The 18,960-nt window shown below is 37.4% G+C and overlaps 2 protein-coding genes across 3 annotated transcripts; one reads left to right on the top strand and one right to left on the bottom strand.

Moving 5' to 3' along the window:
- Positions 1-1,183: 1,183 nt before the first annotated feature.
- Positions 1,184-3,237, bottom strand: LOC118435777. The gene is made up of 3 exons (XM_035852194.1): positions 2,793-3,237; positions 1,777-2,132; positions 1,184-1,702 (listed from the first exon to the last, which is right to left on the bottom strand). The coding sequence occupies exons 1-3, from the start codon at positions 2,867-2,869 to the stop codon at positions 1,410-1,412; spliced, it is 726 nt and encodes a 241-aa protein (XP_035708087.1). The 5' UTR covers positions 2,870-3,237; the 3' UTR covers positions 1,184-1,409.
- Positions 3,238-6,196: 2,959 nt separating this feature from the next.
- LOC110850246 lies at positions 6,197-18,741 on the top strand. 2 transcript variants are annotated; one of them, XM_035852523.1, is made up of 6 exons: positions 6,197-6,536; positions 16,564-16,742; positions 16,871-16,996; positions 17,075-17,183; positions 17,255-17,346; positions 18,044-18,741. In XM_035852523.1, the coding sequence occupies exons 3-6, from the start codon at positions 16,925-16,927 to the stop codon at positions 18,260-18,262; spliced, it is 492 nt and encodes a 163-aa protein (XP_035708416.1). In that variant the 5' UTR covers positions 6,197-6,536; positions 16,564-16,742; positions 16,871-16,924; the 3' UTR covers positions 18,263-18,741. The 2 variants fall into 2 exon arrangements, with proteins under 2 accessions (XP_035708416.1, XP_035708417.1); XM_035852524.1 differs by lacking the exon at positions 6,197-6,536 and adding an exon at positions 13,775-13,863.
- Positions 18,742-18,960: the final 219 nt, after the last annotated feature.

Here is an 18,960-nt window from a genome sequence, read left to right as displayed (position 1 = left end):
TTGTCGTAGAAAGCTGAAATTTGGTACAGAGGTTGCTAATGACCCCTAACGGAAAAATGTGATGTGAAATTAACAAAATTTTTATGTTGAGTGACCCTATGGTGCGACCCATACTGATTTTCAGAAATTGTCGTAAAAAGATGAAATTCGGAACGGTGATACGTAATAGCTTCTCATGCAAGAATATGAAGCCAAACGTGAGCAAAATGTAACCAGAGTGACCCTAGGAGATGATTCATACCGTTTTTCAAAAGTTGCTATTTTCAGCTGAAATTTGGTATGGAGGTTAAAAATTTGTTATGCGCAGCAAGTAAAGGTTTGGAAGTTCAATAATTGAAAGAAGTGAGCCCTACTTGCCCTACTGGTGATGGCGAAAGATTCGTAAATATTTAAAAAATTAGGTGTCAAGTAATATAAAATTTTTACGAAAGATTTGAACATCCACACCATAATATAGTAGTCCGGTCAAATCGGACAAAAGTTTAGAAACGGACTCTATCCCTGAGTCAGGGACCCTGACTCGGGCTAAATGGAGTCTGCACTGTAGGTTTTTATTAATGGTGTCGAATGAGCGTCAACAGTGTTGACTCAACACACGTACTGATTTTCAGCCCTGGACACCGAGGCACAGAACTCGAATATAATTTGAACAAAAAATCTACGCTAATTTTAACTAATCATAACAATTGTAATTGACATCATAAACTATTATGTATCCCGCATACAAATAATATACTATTTTACTGTGTCACAAAAATTTGAATAAGTCAATTCCTTTACCTCAAAAATTGTGCCAATCTACACTCACCAAAACAGTTCTTTGTCTAACCTTCACTTTCCTATTTCATACAATATAAGAAATGACAATATGATATTTTGCCGCATTTTGTATATCCAATCACATTTGTGGAAAGACACTGAAAAGGTCAAAACTTACGATAAAAATATTACTTTTCTGTATAACCCTATAAAATTCTGACAGTGATGACAATTATTTGAACTTTAAGGATGAAATTTAAAAAAATATGACTAAATGATTCCAATTTAATTTGTTAAGACAAAAAATTACGAATGTATATTTCTACTAACAATTAAGTACCATAAATATGTTATAATTATTAATCGTCCCAGTCGTAAGTTAATCATTAAAATATTTCAGAGTAAATTACATATTTCTCAAAGTTGTTGCCTAATCCCAAAATTTGTTCGTATTAATAACGGTTCTTTATCCATAATTTATTATTTCTCCCAATTTATTATAAGTTAAACTGGATTATATAGATTTATTTTTAAAAGTTTGCCGCATAATATATTAAGAACAGTTAAGACCAAGACTCATTAACAAAAAATTCAACCCATATCTGTCCATGCTTAACCTTTCAAGTAGCGTTGTAAATACACGAACAAATTTACAGTTCTCTCGCATCCCTATATTTCTTTAGCTCAGCCGTCCTCGCCAAGTGTTCCTCGTAAGCTTTGGGATCATCCAGGACGCCAATTTGAATGCATTTCCACACCTCTGAAATCAACGCGGGGTCATCCAGATCATACGTAGCCAGGAAACGTATATCGTCGGTAAGGTCGTAGAGGCCGACTGGTTCGCAATCCAATATTAGATGGGCACTAGCAAATCCTACGCGACGCAGGACCGCCAAAGTCCCCCTCATCTTGAGACAAACGGTTTTCGAAAAATGTAAATTTCCTGCGGCAACGAAATTTGGTAAAGTTTTGTCCCAAATGAACACATGAGGCTTCGAGTTGTTCGCAAAATCTTACCGTCATAATCTTCATAGTCGTTGACATATTTGAAAATCGGATCGTTCTCTTTGTCCGTAACGAAATCAGTGAATGCATCCTTAATCGCTAACACTTTCCCGGGCTTGTTTACCAAATCCTTTAAAGCAGCCGGTATTAAATTTTTCTTATCGCGCAGGGTAATTCGGGTGTAAACTTCGTCACCAATCGTGACGCCGTGATCGGTAAGATCGTCCATAATAACGACTCTGTTCCCTGCATTGTCCTGACCTTGGTTGGTTTTAAAATCCAGGTAGCACATCTTGGTCACGTTGCCGAGGACGAGAGAGGTTAGTTTAGTGTGAGCGTGCTCACCAAGGAAACAGGCAGATTGGATTCTGTAAAGTATGTATGTAAATACATGAGATCAACCACATTCGAGTCTTCGAAAGTATTCAAAATTTATAAACGAATTCCCCAAACAGATGTAATAAACTTGCAAAACGGAGTGTAGTGCGGGAAAATTAATTTGCTGGCCACTGGCCAAGTAGCCGATGTAGATCGACGGGATGGTGACTTATGAAATCTCCTAAAAATTTAGCACGTTTTGACCCATGGCATACATACTAACTGTGGCCTTTTCACCCAGAATGATCAGTAGAGATTTCGGCTTGTAGATAAACCAAATTAGGAGTCTTTTAATGTTGGAAATGATGCAACCCCCAGTGATCTCGATGACCTTGGGAATGAGGTCAAAGGTCGAAAATGACAAATTTTTATTTTAATCGTTTACGACATACGACGTTTACGACAAAGTAGTTTGAGACTGTAGGGACTTCAGAAATCGACATAGTTTTGACGTTCAATGACCTCCTGACCTTGACCGTGTGGTCAAGGTTCGAAAGACCAAAATTACATGTCGATATCGTCACCCGGAATTATGGGAACTTGATTTTTTCGAGCTGACTTATCGAGCTGACGGACGAACCGACAAATCAATCACAGAAAGCCCTCTACACACATACACTTCGTACACTTGTTAAATAACTTTCGCCTACCCCGTCTTCAGCTGAGCTCTCTTTCGGCTGGGCAACGTCCACAATGGCGGCGTGAATAAGACCACTGGGCACACCATCGTCGTCCCCAACTTGTTCAAAATGAAGGACTAAATCCAGGTAAAGGCTCCCCCTCTCGCCCACCAACCAACCCAGCTGCACGTCGACGACGTACAACTCGGTGTATGGGGGACTAACATATGTTTTCCATTCCTCCATATTTTTTAAGGTCTCGATCCATGCAACCGGATCGTCCAAGACGATTGAGCGGATACAGTTCCACACGCTGGGAGTCAAGTCTGGGTCATCCACATTATCGAAGCGAAGGTTTAAAAATTCCGGGACATTGGTGATCAAGCAGACGGGACGACAATCCCAGATTTCCCCGAGTGTGAGACCGTTATCCCGCGCGAAATCAAACGTAGATACGAGCATTAAACATACCTTAGAAGTGTGTAGGACTCCTGGAATAAAAACAATTAAATGACTCCATATCACCTGTTTCGTCCGCTGAGTTGTTCTTTCTTAATATGTGATAGCACCTCAGCGCCACTTCAGTTAATCTTGTGTCTGTAATACCTTCCAGGATGGAAGGACCATGAAAGATGCAGGTAGTGTTCATCTGGAAGAAGAAAATGCATGGAAAAGTTGGACCTTTCAATTTCAAAAGTTTAAAATTTCATGCTATTTCTGAATCTTTAAAAATGCAAAAATAATAATTTTTTTAATTCAAAATTTTTCAAAAATGGATTTATATATTTTCAGGGAAGTAATTCTGAGCAAAAATTGTGTTTAATTTTTGAAATCGGGTTAAAATTCGAAAACTTGGAGCATTTTGAAAAATCCAGATTTCTGCTAAAAATTTATTTTAAAATTCCGCCACGGGCGGAAACATGCGCATTCTAAAAAACGAATAAATACGGGTCGACATATTTTTCATGCGACAATTTAAAATTCAGATCGGCGATAATCACCTCACGCCTTTGCATTGTAAGAGCTAGCCTGGGACCAGTAAGTAAATTTTCCCAAAATATGTATTTCCTAGTTTTCCTTCAAATGTTAATTTTTTTTTCTACGGAACGTAGTATGAGTTTTGAGAAGGGAACAAGAGAATACCTGGGCGCTATGGGGCCCAGCTATTTGAAAAAATTCAAACTGGCATTGAAAAAATGCATTTTTTCGATGCCAGTTTGAATTTTTTGGACAAAAACATGGCCAGCCCATGCCCTACAAAATGTTGCGGCCTGCCCACGTCAGCTGGGCAGGGCCTTCCGGAAAAAGTTGGGTCGCCCTCGCCTAGCTTCATTGTGCAGGGAACGTCCAAATATTACGACACAAAAAAGATTGGTGGGCCGTTTGGGGTCTCATATCTTGCTCGTGTGAAGCTTGACACAAGTAAGATAGGGAAGACGTGGTGACTATATTAGTGACACAAATTATAAAGTTGGTACCTCATCATTATCAAGCACGGGTTTTTCAGGTACGTCAGAGAGAACGGAATGAACCGTTAATTCAGGCTGGACGACATCGACGTAAAAATCAAGATATGTGGCTCCTCCGTTGTGTGGCAGTTTCCACTCCAAGGTAGCCTTTCGAACTAACAATTCTACGTGGTATGAAATTGCGCAAGGTAATTTGATCGCAATTAGTGCAAAGGTAAGTAAGCTTGGTAAATAAGTCGACGGCTTCATTTTAATGGATTTTGTACCAGTTAAGAGACTGAACTGGGGATCATGAAGCTTCTAAACGTTATACGGACGAAAGGATAAGTTGATAACGAAATGTTTTAGATAAAGGCACGTGATAACCAAATCTGTGGATTATGCTCGAAATTAATCCATATGATGTGATTGTCTCATTACAACACTTATATAAGGATTTGAGTTTTGCGTAAATACGTAAGCTAGATATGTTCTAATTTATGCATGTACTATTACATATTGTATCACTCACAAATACTAGAACACACTCTTAAAACTCGGTAACCAATTATAAGTATTTATTACTGGCCGGAGTATCTACATTCACAGAAATGGGGTCATGATTATAACCACACTCTAAACAAAAATTTATCAATTCAACACCGCCGGTGTCAATATATGACTTAACCGCCTTGGTGACAATTGTGATTCCGAGTGGTAATGAAATTTTTTCCGTCCGGTCATAACATTATAACTATCGGTATCAACATCATCATAACTCGGAATCAACACTGTAACCAAGGCGGTTAAGTTATATATTGACACGGCGGTGTTGATTTGAAAAATTTTTATTTAGAGTGCAGAAAGTAAACGTATGTGACTCTCCCGGAATGGTTATAAACTTATCACAACTGGTAATAATGTATAACCACCTGGTGACAAATTTATAACCATTCCGGTAGAGTTTACTTTCTGGTTATAATCATAACCCCATTTCTGTTAGTGTGTGCAACTATGTGGTCAAAATATCTTTGTCTCCACTGCAACGGTAAGTAATTTGTTTTTGGCTGGTAGTAAATTTACTACCACACTGATAATAAAACTAATCGCGAGATTTGAAAATATTACCAGTTAGGAAACAACTTTTCTTCCAGTCTTTCTATTTTTAACACCGTAGCGCACATATTTTAGTTTTGACCGTTTATTCTTGCAATTTCAAGGAGAGAATTTACTCAGCACTTTGCGGATAATAAGGTCAGATGACCGGCCTCTTCTCGACGTGGCCTCGGGGTAGCTTAAAAGTGGTAGCCGTTGAGGTAATGCCAAGGGCTTCAAGTTCAGTCCTTCTCAACCGTATAAAAATCGTGTAGCGACTTCTGCATAATACCGCACAGTTAGTCGGCATAATGAGTTATGCATACAAAGTTTTGCATAATTCTGGATAAAATTTCTGGAGAGTATATTCTGCAGAAAAGTTTATAAACCGATAGTTTGATGAAGAGACTTTTCTTCATACAAAGCTTGTGGCTAGCAATCTCTCATTTTAAGAAAAACCATAGCATTATTATGCATAATCCTGCATAGTTTATGTGCAAATCACCCTGCATAAATTTGTCTGCATAAAATTCAGCCAAATCTCTGCATAACATCTGGCCAAATTTCTGCACAAGATCCGTAAAAATTTTTATACGGGCACCTATGCTCTCCGACCACGCCCAAGACCAAGTTTTAATGTGAAGATCAGCCTTTTATCAATCCTATATTAATTTGCTAATCACATGCATTAATATGCAAGTCAAGATACATTCTATTTTGACACACTTCTTGGTTGCAACTTTGTTGCACCATCATCTCCCCTCATTATTATGCTAACTCTCTCTTATAGCTCTTACTTCCTTGACCAACGAACTATTAGTAGGTTACACATAGGTATATATATAGTATATAAAGAAGGGGCAGCAAGGCAGAAGACAGAGCTGAGCGAGTCTGGGCGAGTCTTCTGAAAGCAAGTTTTTACGCAGGCAAGGCTTCTGCCTTGCCTGCACCTCTCCCAACATAGTGTAGATTGAGTGTGCGAAGAATGGAATAAAATCTCTTCTTGTCTGAACAAGTCTCATTTCGCCTCCACAATTATTACGCACCACAACGACCACGACGATACACACCCCATCTTCTCTTCCCACCCGAATAGCCGAGTGATGTGGGGTCATTGCTGGTGAACCACACCCGGGGCTCATCACAATATTTACTCAAATATTCAAAAATACTTCAACCAGTCCCACAGGTCTAAACTTTGTGTGACGCACGTGTGCAAATTATTTAATTGGTAGGTCCAAGTTTTGTAGCCATAGTTATACATATACTATTAAAAACCTGATAAAGTCATATACACACTCCGTGCTGGTATTGATTTGTTTCCGAGTGGTAACTTTTTGATTAGTCTATAACATTACTATATATTAATGATCATTATTACCAGGCCGGTAGAGTCATATATGCACTTGGGCCAGTAATGATTTACTACCAGTTTGTTAAGAGTGTACATACATACAAACAAATGCATACATGCAGTATGTACGTACGTGAATACTGATATATGTACACATGTTCACATATTATGTAGATATACATACATTGGACAAAGGATATTCAGACGGTTGATTAAATAAGTCGGCGCACTATTAACAACCTTTAGAACTATTAAGAACTTTTTGAATTATGAACAAACTTTCGAGTAAAATAATATATTTTAAGATTCATGCATGTCAAGTCTAGCCGTGATTAACAAAATTCCGATTTAGTAGCAATTTATCTAATGAATCCGTTGTATCATAAAAATTGATATTAGCTCAATTAGTTGTATTCGAGCCGGCTCAAGCAGCACCTTAAAATATTTTTGACTCGAACTGGTCAAGAGGGTATCTTAATTCAAGGCAGTGGCCAAATATCTTTCCAAAGGTCTTGCGACTTATTATGAAATAACAACGTTCGAGTTGTTAACAAAATTTTGAATTATTAGCAAAAAGTCGTAATCAGTTACCACATGCTCAAATTGAAAGCATCTCACCTTGATTATCATTTATTACGTCTAGCATTGAACAATACGTTAATAACGTTTAATAAATTCCATAATTTGATCGTGTATTAATTAATACGCCAAATGCAATTATTTTGCAAAATCCTGCAAATTGGAAAATAGGGGCCAGAATTCAAGGCAGTGGCCAAATTCTGGTCCAAAATAATTTATTAAATTATTTCCACTGATATTTGACCCAATTTTTACAATTTTGAGACAAAAATCAAATTTTACAAAATTCGCACATTTTGGCTTGTAGCGCAAAAACCACCAATGGGCCCCCCCCAATATTATTACGGATTCTTCATGTACACAAAATTACGCAAATTTTAAGACATCATACAGCAAAATCGTTAGAGCGCGAAAAAATCATCATTTGATCGTATATATAGGTACTAATAATCGTTCATCAATTGGCGTGTCTGGAAAATTATGTGCATATGTACATACATTTTATACTATAAAACTATTATTTACTACCCCGCTACTAATTTAAAATTGACCACCACTTCCCCGGGCGACCCCTCTAATTCAATTAAATGCCTACAATCATGTTTTTTTAATACTTGCAATCGCAATTACACAGAGAAAACAAGAAATGTGTGATGCGATATTGTGGAATCGGTGATAAGTGTCGAACGCCATGATCTGCGTGATGCTAGGTCAATTTAGGAATAATTTGGTCTGGACAATTTTGTATTTTTTGTATTACTTACTAAAATAATACAATTTATTCAGTCAATCAAGTCATTTAAATATTTAAATTTTAGTATGAAGATGAAAAGAAAATTTGATTTAAAGGGATGTGCAATTTTTCGGATGTATTCCATTCGAGGGGTTGTAAAATATGAGCCCACGGCGTCTTTCAAATGCTTCGCAGCATTATATATTTCACTTTTAGACCAAACTGACCGGTCACCGATCTGCGTTCACCTATTTTCAATGTGTGGTTAATTCATTTTCTTGTAATCGTCCCTTTGTCCCATTGGCATGTGAAAATTAATAATGGTGTCACTTATTTTCCTTTGTATTGCAACCGGACGAGATTTTTTGCTTATGCACATGTAAGAATCGGTCATTTTCGACACGGTGATCAAGGGTGATTTCGAAATTAGTTTTTAGGGTAATTGATTAGGGTCGCCATTAATATTTACCCTTTTACACGGTATTATTACGTTTTTTGTCATTTTTTGGCCATAAATAGTCTGGAAACCGAACTCTTTGTCATGATTTTTGTCAAAATGTTTGAAAATCCATCCAGGGTTTAATAGGTTCTGGCGGTTTTGAAATTTAAAAAATGCGAATTTGGCTAATTTGGCGCCAAGCCAAACATGAGTCTAACACGGAAATATGCATGGATCCTTCATATAGGGTCCTAGCAGGTTCTAAAAAAATATAGTGGGTAGCCTGGGTACGAACGACACCTCGTCAGTTTGAGAATTCAGAGTACATTTATTCAGTTTTCAAAAGGGTAACATTATTTTTAAGAGTGTACAAGACTTCATCTATACTATAAGCTGGAAATGTCTGTCCACAAAAGTGGAAGTATTTTGTCCATGACGGAAGTGAAAGTGGGGAAAATGATTTGCATATCTGCAACTTGAATGTAATATACCTATGAGTCCTAACTCTGAAATAGTTAATGTGAAACTACGTTTACTCAAGGCAAAGCCAATTTTAATTGTAACAATTTATAGCCACCCCGCCACCCCCACTGCTAAATTAGTAGATTTTTTCAGGGAACTTAATATTTATCTATCCTCCTTCGAATTAGATTACTACATTTTAGGTGATTTTAATGTAGATTTGGCAAAGCGAGACGCTAACTCTTACCCATTGTTTAATGTTGTCAAAGATTTTCGACTCCGGCAACACATGGTAGGCCTAACACATAAAGGATTATCTCTTCTTGATCATGTTTATTCAGGCAGTAACAATAATGTCCGGCTCTCTGGCCACTTTCCTTTTACCAGTTCTGACCATGATCTCACGTATTTAATTCACAAAACTTGCAGATTTAACTACGAACCAAAGTTTATCAACTATCGCTGTTACAAAAACTGCGATTTCGAATAATTTAATAGGCAGCTTTATAGTTTTCAGTTTAATGTAAATTCTTTAGTGGATCAGGAATTTAAGCGTTATAATTCTTACCATATGTCTTTACTTGATTATTTTGCCCCACTAAAAAGACGACAAGTTAAAGCAAAAGTTAATCCGTGGTACACTTCGGATCTAGCCATTCTGCGTAAATCTCGTAACAAATTACGAATTATTGCTGATAGGGAGAATTCAGAGGTTGCAAGAATTATAGGTACGCTCGAAATAAATATAATATGAGTATCTCCAGTGCAAAAAAGTTGTATTTTAATACTAAATTTAAAGAATCAATTGGTGATACTTGTAACCTTTGGTTATACTGTTAATTTACTTACTGGATACCATAAAACCGCGTGTGGAGGTATAAATAAGTTGGTTACTGACTCAATTATTGATACTCCTGAAGAGATTAATGAGGTTTTAGCTTCAACTTTTGTTGTTAATTCTGACCCTGTCATCTCTGAATAGCAATTACAGACAAAAATTGTAAATTATGAACTAGAGTATAATGCTACTAATCCTAATGATATGTTACCACCTATTTCCCACTTCGAGGTAGAGAAAGCTTTAATAGATACAAAAAGGGACAGTTCATCAGAGTTATATGTACCGCTAGCAATGTTTAAAAAATGCAGTGATATTGTATCTTTCCAGCTAGCTTTATTATTTACATTAGTCCTTTCGTATTGTTCTTTGCCACAAGTTTTTAAAAACACATGTATTACCCCAATTTACAAAGGAAAAGGCAAACGCACCTGCCCATCTAGTTATAGACCAATTAGTTGCCTAAATATTTATTGTAAAATATTTGAACGAATCCTTTACCAGAGACTGCTAGTTAGAATAGAGTCAAAACTTCAATCAACATGCTTTCAGAACGAGCAGGTCTTATGACACTGCGTTAATTGAGTTTACAAAATATGTATATGATGCGCTAGATAAGCCCAATGGTAAAGTTATTGCAGTGTATTTCGATGCAAGATCAGCGTTCAATAGCTTAGACCGATCCCTTCTCATTAATAAACTTATACTCGACTACACGGTACTTGATTACAGCATTCTACACGAAAAACACACTCTTAAAAATAATGTTACCCTATTCGAAAAGTAAATGCACTCTGAATTCAATTAAGCTATGTATTCTAGACTAATGGAAACTCGGTAAGGGGTAAAGTTTCCTCTAAATTTAAGACCGCTAACTTGATATAGAATTCAGAGTGCATTTACTTTTCAAAAGGCGAACATTATTTTTAAGAGTGTAACCCAAGATTTTCAGAATCTGTTGGAAAGGCGGATTTGATACTTGTGAAAGCATCAATGCTGAATTTTGCAGGTACGAGCTGGGAAAATTTGTGAATAATTTCATCATCGGATCTAAGGTAGGAAAGGATTGCGGCCGAGGAGTATGAATTTAACGCAAATGATAACAGCATTCCTAGAAAGAGGATAAACTTTACGTAATCCCGCCGTAATCCGACCCAGGCTGGATGGTAGCCTGGACAACAAATCAAATTTCATCGCAAAATATGTAGAACCAATTTTCAGGTACACAAACCCAACTAGTTTTCGAACCTTGCCGCGCTACGGTCGAAGCAGCCCATTCACACACCCTGACGAAGAAACGAGGAAGGCTAGCCAATACAATTTTGAGAATTCTGCGAATGCTCCGATCGCAATTAATATTAGCACCGTGCCAATAACTAGATCGAGCTTGAACGGTTTGGTGAAAACATTGCCGTGTTCCATAAGATTCCGGGGTTGTTGGAAGAAGGCGTAAATCCTAAACAGTTATAAATATTAGTTGAGGTAATTTAGCGGGTTAAATTGACATAATTCTCACTCTTCCGTGTAAAATGGTATGATTGGATTCCCAAATCTTAATCGGGGTAGGACATGATACAGGCAGCCAATAGAGATATCTGCATTTCCAGTAATTATTTGGTACGCCAGGCTGGAATTGGTCGAATTGAAGGCGACATGAGCTTCAGGAAAGTAGTTAGCTACTTGGATAACCTTGAACCTACAGATAATTAGGAACAAGTTATTGTTATAGAAAAAAGACGATGATGACAATATGTTACGTGTCAAGGGTTATTAGTCTATTAGTCTCGTTATAAACAGGTAAAAGACTGTCACTATCTGTTACCAAATTTCTTTACGAAATTTTCTTTTCCAAATTTGAAAGCGTAAACCGTTAAAAATAAAGTTACCCTTTTGAAAAGTAACCGCACCTAAATTCTAAATTAAGTAGACTAAATCCACAGTAAACTTTGTTCTTTATTAGATAGATAGATAGATTTATTGTTTCATCACCCTTTCGGGTTTTTCAACCCATAGAGTTACATACTTCAAATAGCGTAATTAAAGTAGTAGTAATGATTGTCTTAACCACTAAATAATTATAATTATTATTATATGATTCTCAGTATTATTAATGATTAGTTGTGTTAGCTCATAACTGCTAAAAGTTTCACAAATTGTTCTATTATAAGTATAAGGTCGATACAGCTTCACATGATTACGTTCGAATCATGTTAATATTTTGCTCGTTTTTACGCATGTTGATTGCAATTACCATAACCAAGTTAATTATCATGACACCCAGGATCCCAGCAAAGATCCAGTAATTTTGTTCGTCAGACTTGTTCTCTTCATTTTTAGTTTCATGCATGATCTGTACTAGTCTGTATATGCTCTTTGTTAATTCATCTAACTGGTACGCATTTACTACAGTGTATTGGAGTAACCCTTTCTGTGTATCGTCAAATCCCTGTTTGTCTGAGAATTCCTGGATTTCCCGAATGCTGCCCTGATACTCGAGATGAAGTCCATCACTCCAGTCCACGATTGCCTACCCGCTATCCCTCGGATGATTGGGCCCACCGCCATGCTTTCCGCAGTATTTATGCATCCGACAGCAACAAGTAAACCGGCAATGATGAGAGGAACTGCTTTCTCTATAGTTAAATATTCGTTTTTGAAATTTACTTGTTTCGTTCTGGACTAGGCTACCTAATTAGTTTTAAATCACAAAGTGAAAGGAAAGAAGTTCTTACCGGACTGCATTTTTCTCATACTCACTTAGACACTTTGATCTATATTCCAAGTTGTGCTTTCGTGGACTGCGTGATCACTGCTATACGGTTTTTGGGTGTACTTAGGTGCAAAAAAGTAAAGTACTAGATGAGTGGGGTGCTATCCGGTCAGCGTAATATGTATAGGAAGATAGCCCAGCCCAGAATGCACATCTACCCGACCGCCGCCGCGCCGCTGGCCGCCAGCCGCCCAACTTCCGTCAACCCCTATTGCCTAAAGGAATGTTGTGTAAGAGTTGTTGGGGGTGTGCCGGGCACACCCCCAATGGGGTAACGTGAGACAAATATACGACCACACCCACTGATCGGGGTAAAGTGAGATTTTCGTCTAAATCATCCCCAAAGTGTAAGGCAACACGTTTAAATGATGTCTGGGCACACCCACACGCAACCACACCCACTCTCTTGGGGTATAATGAGATTTTTGGCCCAATCATCGCCAAAGTGTAATGCTTTAAATTTATTCATCTGTGGGGCTGCCTTCATGTCTCCCTGTTGGGGTAATATGAGAGTTTTGGCCAAATCATCGTGAAAGTGTAATGCATCATGTTTATACGTCTGTGGGGTTCCCCACATGTCTCCGTGTTGGGGTAAAATGAGATTTTCGCCGTGTGGGCCCACACAGGCTGCGGAACCCTTCCACTCTAGGGAAACTGGAGAACATCGTTTGTATCTTTACGTCTTGGAAGTTATTACGAAGTGGAGATGACTGGTTGTCCCCATACTTCAGAAACTCGATGGAAATGCAAGACTGTATTTTTCTTAAAGTCGTGATGACGGTGTAAACCGTAAGTTTCGAGCTTCCTTTGGTCCTTCCCACATAGCATCATCCTATGGATTGCAGGCTTTACAAGTCAAAATCTCAATGAGGTGAAATCCATAATTAATTTGGACATCCATAAAAGAAGCACCCGCCGCGAATAACACGCCGTTTCATAACCAAGTCCAAAATGCAAAGACACAAGGAGTGCTTTAACTGGATTAATCTGATCAGTATTCAATACATGGACATCTGACAATTTAAAACTTATCCATTAAGATCCTGAGAATTCACAAACTTTTCAAATTTACAACAACACTTGAATCAGGAGGCGCTGGTAGGATTCCCGCCGATTTATGACCAGCATAGATGGGTGTGTAGGTGGATTAATATCACGAGTTTCTATCGCGTGGAACTCTGGAAATTCAAAATTGATTCCTCGAACCTGAATTGTAAGAATCCATTAAGTTTGAAATTTTCTACAAAATTTGAATTAAGAGGCGCTGGCGGAATTCCCGCCGGTTTGTGACCAGCATAGATCGGTGTGTCGGGTGGATGAATATCAGGAGTTTCTAGCGCGTGGAACTTTGGAAATTCAAAATTGATTCATCGAACCCGAATCGTAAGAATTCATTCAGTTTGAAATTTTCTACAAAATTTGAATTAAGAGGCGCCGGCGGAATTCCCGCCGATTTGTGACTACCATTGATGGGTGTTTCGGGTGGATTAATATCAGGTGTTTCTAGCGCGTGGAACTCTGGAAATTCAAAATTAATTCCTCGAACCTGAATCCTGAGAATTCATTAAGTTTTGAAATTTTCCACAAAATTTGAATTAAGAGGCGCTGGCGGGATTCCCGCCGATTTATGACCAGCATAGATGGGTGTTTCGGGTGGATTAATATCAGGAGTTTCTAGCGCGTGGAACTCTGGAAATTCAAAATTAATTCCTCGAACCTGAATCCTGAGAATTCATTAAGTTTTGAAATTTTCCACAAAATTTGAATTAAGAGGCGCTGGCGGGATTCCCGCCGATTTATGACCAGCATACATGGGTGTTTCGGGTGGATTAATATCAGGAGTTTCTAAGGCGTGGAACTCTGGAAATTCAAAATTGATTCCTCGAACCTAAATCCTGAGAATCCATTGAGCTTTGAAATTTTCTACAAAATTTCATTCAAGTAGCGCTGGCATTATTCCCGCCGTATTAGAGACACCATAGATGGTTGTGTTATGTAGATTAATATCAGGAGTTTCTAACGCGTGGAACTCTGGAAATTCAAAATTAAACACAACAGGACAATTTGGAAATAAAGGGGAATATTTAGCAGAACTACAGTAAGCAAAAATTTAAATCGTACCCTGCACTTTGATGACACAAACCAAGGATTTTCTGCTTATTGGAAATCAACTTTGGTTATACATTCCTTGAATTTTATAGGAAATTTAACCTAGATTCCGAAAATGGTGCGCGTTTTTCATTTTTCATTACCAATAATGCACAATTAATTTAAAAGTGGAGACAAGTCTAAAATCAACGCAAAAAAATAAATCGTACCCCTATGGATTTTAAATAATATTTTTGTCTACGAATTAATTATTACTTCCAACAGCCTCCTTTTGCTTCAGTTACAGTCTGGATATACCGTGACATGGATTCCACTAAATTTATGGGCACTTCCGGTGAGATATTCTCCCATGAGTCACTTAAGATGGCGTTCAACTCATATTTCGACTTAGGTTTTCGGCTGGAAATCCGTCTCTCCAATTCTACCCATAAATGTTCGATGGTACTGACACCAGGAGATTGAGCAACCCATGGGAGAACATTTAATTAATTTTCCTCAAGGTACCGTTTGATAATTTGGGCGCCAGGCTTGGGGCCCCCATCTTTTGAGAAAATGAAGGTTATCTTGAGTCGCAATTTTCTCGCTGATTGACCAGGTTTTCCTCCAAAATTGCGTGGTGCACTTCACTGGTCATGACTGACTCAAAAAAATGCAAAGTTTCAACTTCATTCCACCCCTTCGAGGCCCAAACCGTTACAATTCCTTCAGCATGCTTCACGGTCTTCCGCATACCCTGGGACATGTAGGCTTCTTCCGGTTTCCTCCATACCTATACGATTCCAACCGACCAAAATAGGTTATACATGCTTCCGTCTGTCCAAATGACACGTTTCCGGTCATTTAAAATCCATCCGCTGTGGTCCATGGCCGATTTAAGGTGCTATGTCATATTTGCCTTAGATATGAATGGCATTTTACGCGTACTTGGGCCTTTAAACCTCTTTTCTCCAATCCGATTTTGATGGTCTGAGGGGAAACTTATATGTTGGACCGTAATTGCAGATCAGATGCAATTTTCGGGTCCGAAAGCCCTCCGTGCTCAAGATTTTGCCGATTATCCTATGCTCCATTCGTTTGATTATTACCCTATCGTGTCTGCGTCCGTGGAAATTAGCGTCGGATTCAGTTTTCTTCCATTTTTTGACAATGTGCTGGATGGTGGACATCGGAAACTTAGATTTTAGTGCAATTTTAGAGCACCCGATACCTTCATTATGCAGAACAGTGGCCATTTTTCGGTGTTAAACTGTTAACTGGTTTACTCCCATTGTGCACGATGCCAAAAGGCATCAAAGTATAAAAATTTGACAATTTTTATATGGAAATATTATAAATCATAAATAAACCGAAACTCGACCGATAATAATTGTTTTTGAGTTTTCGGAAGAATTAGATGTTCGAAAACCCATAGGGGTACGATTTATTTTTTTGCGTTGATTTTACATTTGCCTCCACTTTTCAATTAATTGTTCATTATTGGTAACGAAAAATAAAAAATGCGCATTATTTTCGAAATCTACGTTAAATTTCCTATGAAATTCATGTAATGCATAATAAAAATTGATTTCCAACAAACAGAAAATCCTTGGTTTGTGTCATCACAGTGCAGGGTAGGATTTAAATTTTTGCTTACTGTAATGCTTAGGATGATTTGATCCAACCATATTTTTGAAAGGGCCTATTTATAGATGTGGGTAGGATCAAAAATATTCATCCTTGAAAAAATGTTGAATGAAGATTTGAGGTATGTATAGATGAAGGCCAGGTCCTTTAATTGCATGTGGTTATTACGGTGAATATTTTGCTGCCAATATGAAGAAATTGATGCAATGAAAAGATTACATATGTACCATGCCATTCCATACTAAACTTGATCAAGTGGGTACATATGAATTATAATTCAAACATGCACACTCTTTCTTCTTTAAAATCCATTACTTTCGTAACTTATTGAAGCAATTTTTCTCTTTACAGATACATAAGTTTTAATGGGAGACAATCATTGTCCCCGTGTCACCAATTAACCAATCAATACACATGGGAACAATAAAGGCATGATTAAATCGATTTACTAATCCACCCGACCAAACAAAATTTTCACCGGGGCAAACATCCTGTTTACTAGACACATTGGTTTTCTAACAATTTAACATGTAAGCTTTTTAATTTTTTCATGCACAAGTCTTCCAGCGTTTTATAACATGCAACAATTCCTCAGAAGTGGGTAATGACAGTGAAGTATTTTACATTAATTTAAGTTGTTCTACTAAATATTTCTAAGCCTAAAACGGGAATGACCGCAAGTTAGAGGTCGACATCACAACCCCACGACGACATGGCTCTTAACCCGTGCTACTGTGGGATCTCTATGCAGATGGCGTGCAAAATTATTGCGTTTGTTCAAATGGTAAATAAATTATGCATTAATATTTTGTTGACCAAATTGAAATATTTTATTTACATATTTTCACAATTGTTATCCCAGCTCAGCTGTACTTTCTCCCTGGTGACGGGAATTCTTGGTTTGACGGGCAGCGGAAACGTTATGGAACTCAGAGGCAAAGAGTATGACGAGAAGGACGACTTATTAGACCGTAAGTAAATAGATTTGGTTAATTAATGGGAAATTGTATGTTTGTATACTTATGCAAATTATTATTTTCAGCCGATGTGGAACGTATTGTTTGGTCGATTGTGATTGGCGTTGCGGGAGTAGGGCTGATTTTGGCCATTCTGCTTTTCCAAGCGGCTAGAAAGGTAAATGGAAGAAAAAAATTGCAGATATTTTTCGCTAAATTCGATAAATGTCTTTAAATTCTAACTTTTAGAAATTGAGTACTAAAATTAGGTATGCAATTAATGCGTCTCCTAAATACTGGTAGAATGTCTCATAAATAATATACAAGTTGCCTGCATGGAAAACGTCTCCTAATATTGTTTTGGTGGTGTCATATTAATCCGAAAGTAGCTCTTAAATGGATTTCTAAGAAATAGCCGTTAGGTTTGTAACAAAAATTATCAGATTTTCGATTTTAGCAAAGCTTTGTTTCATATCTCGGGTGATAAAATAAATCCGTATGAACTGGCAATCCTACCTATTAAATGTTTACGCACTGGAACCTTTATAATCTCGGATAAGTGAATACATGTCGATTATTTTTAATTAGAAGTGTTAAAAGCTGCTTTCCATAGATGGTTGTACATTGCTTGCCAAAATGTACATCATTATACAAACATTATATCAAACGCTATTTTTATGTAAGTGACATTACCAAAGTGGTATTGATAAGTAATAGCATGTCATAATAAATAGGTCAGTGTTAGTGTCAGTATTAACGTTTACCCAAATTTTTTACACACCGCACAGGTATACTTTTAATAACAAGCGGTAGCAAGTTTACATACCGAGAAATCAACGCCTGTCCAGGTTTTTAACAATTTGCATATTTTACAGAAAAAACGACACGTCCTGTTCATCTGGTTCTTTCTGAGGTGCATCGTAATTGTCATGCTGTTCGTGAAATTTGTCCACGATTGTATCCACGTCAGGTCGGGCGGGGTTTCCAGCCTGATTGTGAGTGCGCTCAACATATTCCTCGACATGTACTGCGCCTTCGTCGTGTGGTGCTATTGGCAGGAGGTGAAAACCGGAGAAGGCGGGGGAACGGTATAAATATCGATATTTTGAGGGAGATGAGACATCGAGATTATTCAAAGTTTCTCACGTCAGAATAGTGCATTGTTTTTTAGAAAAGTTAAATATTTTGCTGTTTAATTTCTACTCTTTCGATGTAAATACTTACGTATCCGTCATAAAGTTGTTTAGTTAGGCTTATGCATGCTTACCTCGATACTTGGGACAGCTGTTTATGCACATGCTCCTCAAACCATTGAAAGAATGAGATCGCTATTTGCATCGAAGAATGAGGATGGTTTCCCGCATCAACTAAGTTATCGTTTGTACATTATTTTGCTTTGTTTATTCATTTTGTCAGTTTTAAGCGTCAAAATTTTGACAAACAACACGTACGTACGAACAACTTCATCGGTGATGTGAAAGGAAAAGTTCAGTTGTGTGCTTGCGTACTTAACCAACAACTTTATTTGACAAATCTTTAAGGAAAAATAAATCATTTGTTTATTTATTAAATATGCTTATTAATAGTAAGTGATAATGCATAACTTTTTTTACATAATGATCAAAACACATAGGTCCATGTTGCACAGAGGCGGATTATGCATAACTTAATTTTTACATAATTACCTTATCACATAATCACCGAATTTTAACTTTAAGAATCTTTCGATGTGTAATCCCAGGCTTGTTGATGGGAGTTTTAAATTATCACCAGTTTTTTTTTACTCAAATCT

This window comes from Folsomia candida, unplaced genomic scaffold (assembly GCF_002217175.1).
Source record: "Folsomia candida strain VU population unplaced genomic scaffold, ASM221717v1 Fcan01_Sc005, whole genome shotgun sequence".
NCBI lineage: Eukaryota > Metazoa > Arthropoda > Collembola > Entomobryomorpha > Isotomidae > Folsomia > Folsomia candida.
This window is presented reverse-complemented; position numbering and strand designations above follow the sequence as displayed.

Bases quoted from the DNA above. Each gene is read 5' to 3' on its own strand.
- LOC118435777 (XM_035852194.1), bottom strand. From the start codon at position 2,869: ATGGTGTGCCCAGTGGTCTTATTCACGCCGCCATTGTGGACGTTGCCC. The intron at 2,133-2,792 runs GTAGGCGAAAGT...CATACTTTACAG, and splicing joins AGAGCTCAGCTGAAGACGGG to AATCCAATCTGCCTGTTTCC. The intron at 1,703-1,776 runs GTAAGATTTTGC...TCGTTGCCGCAG, and splicing joins CGACTATGAAGATTATGACG to GAAATTTACATTTTTCGAAA.
- LOC110850246 (XM_035852523.1), top strand. From the start codon at position 16,925: ATGGCTCTTAACCCGTGCTACTGTGGGATCTCTATGCAGATGGCGTGC. The intron at 17,184-17,254 runs GTAAGTAAATAG...TATTATTTTCAG, and splicing joins GAAGGACGACTTATTAGACC to CCGATGTGGAACGTATTGTT. The intron at 17,347-18,043 runs GTAAATGGAAGA...CATATTTTACAG, and splicing joins TTTTCCAAGCGGCTAGAAAG to AAAAAACGACACGTCCTGTT.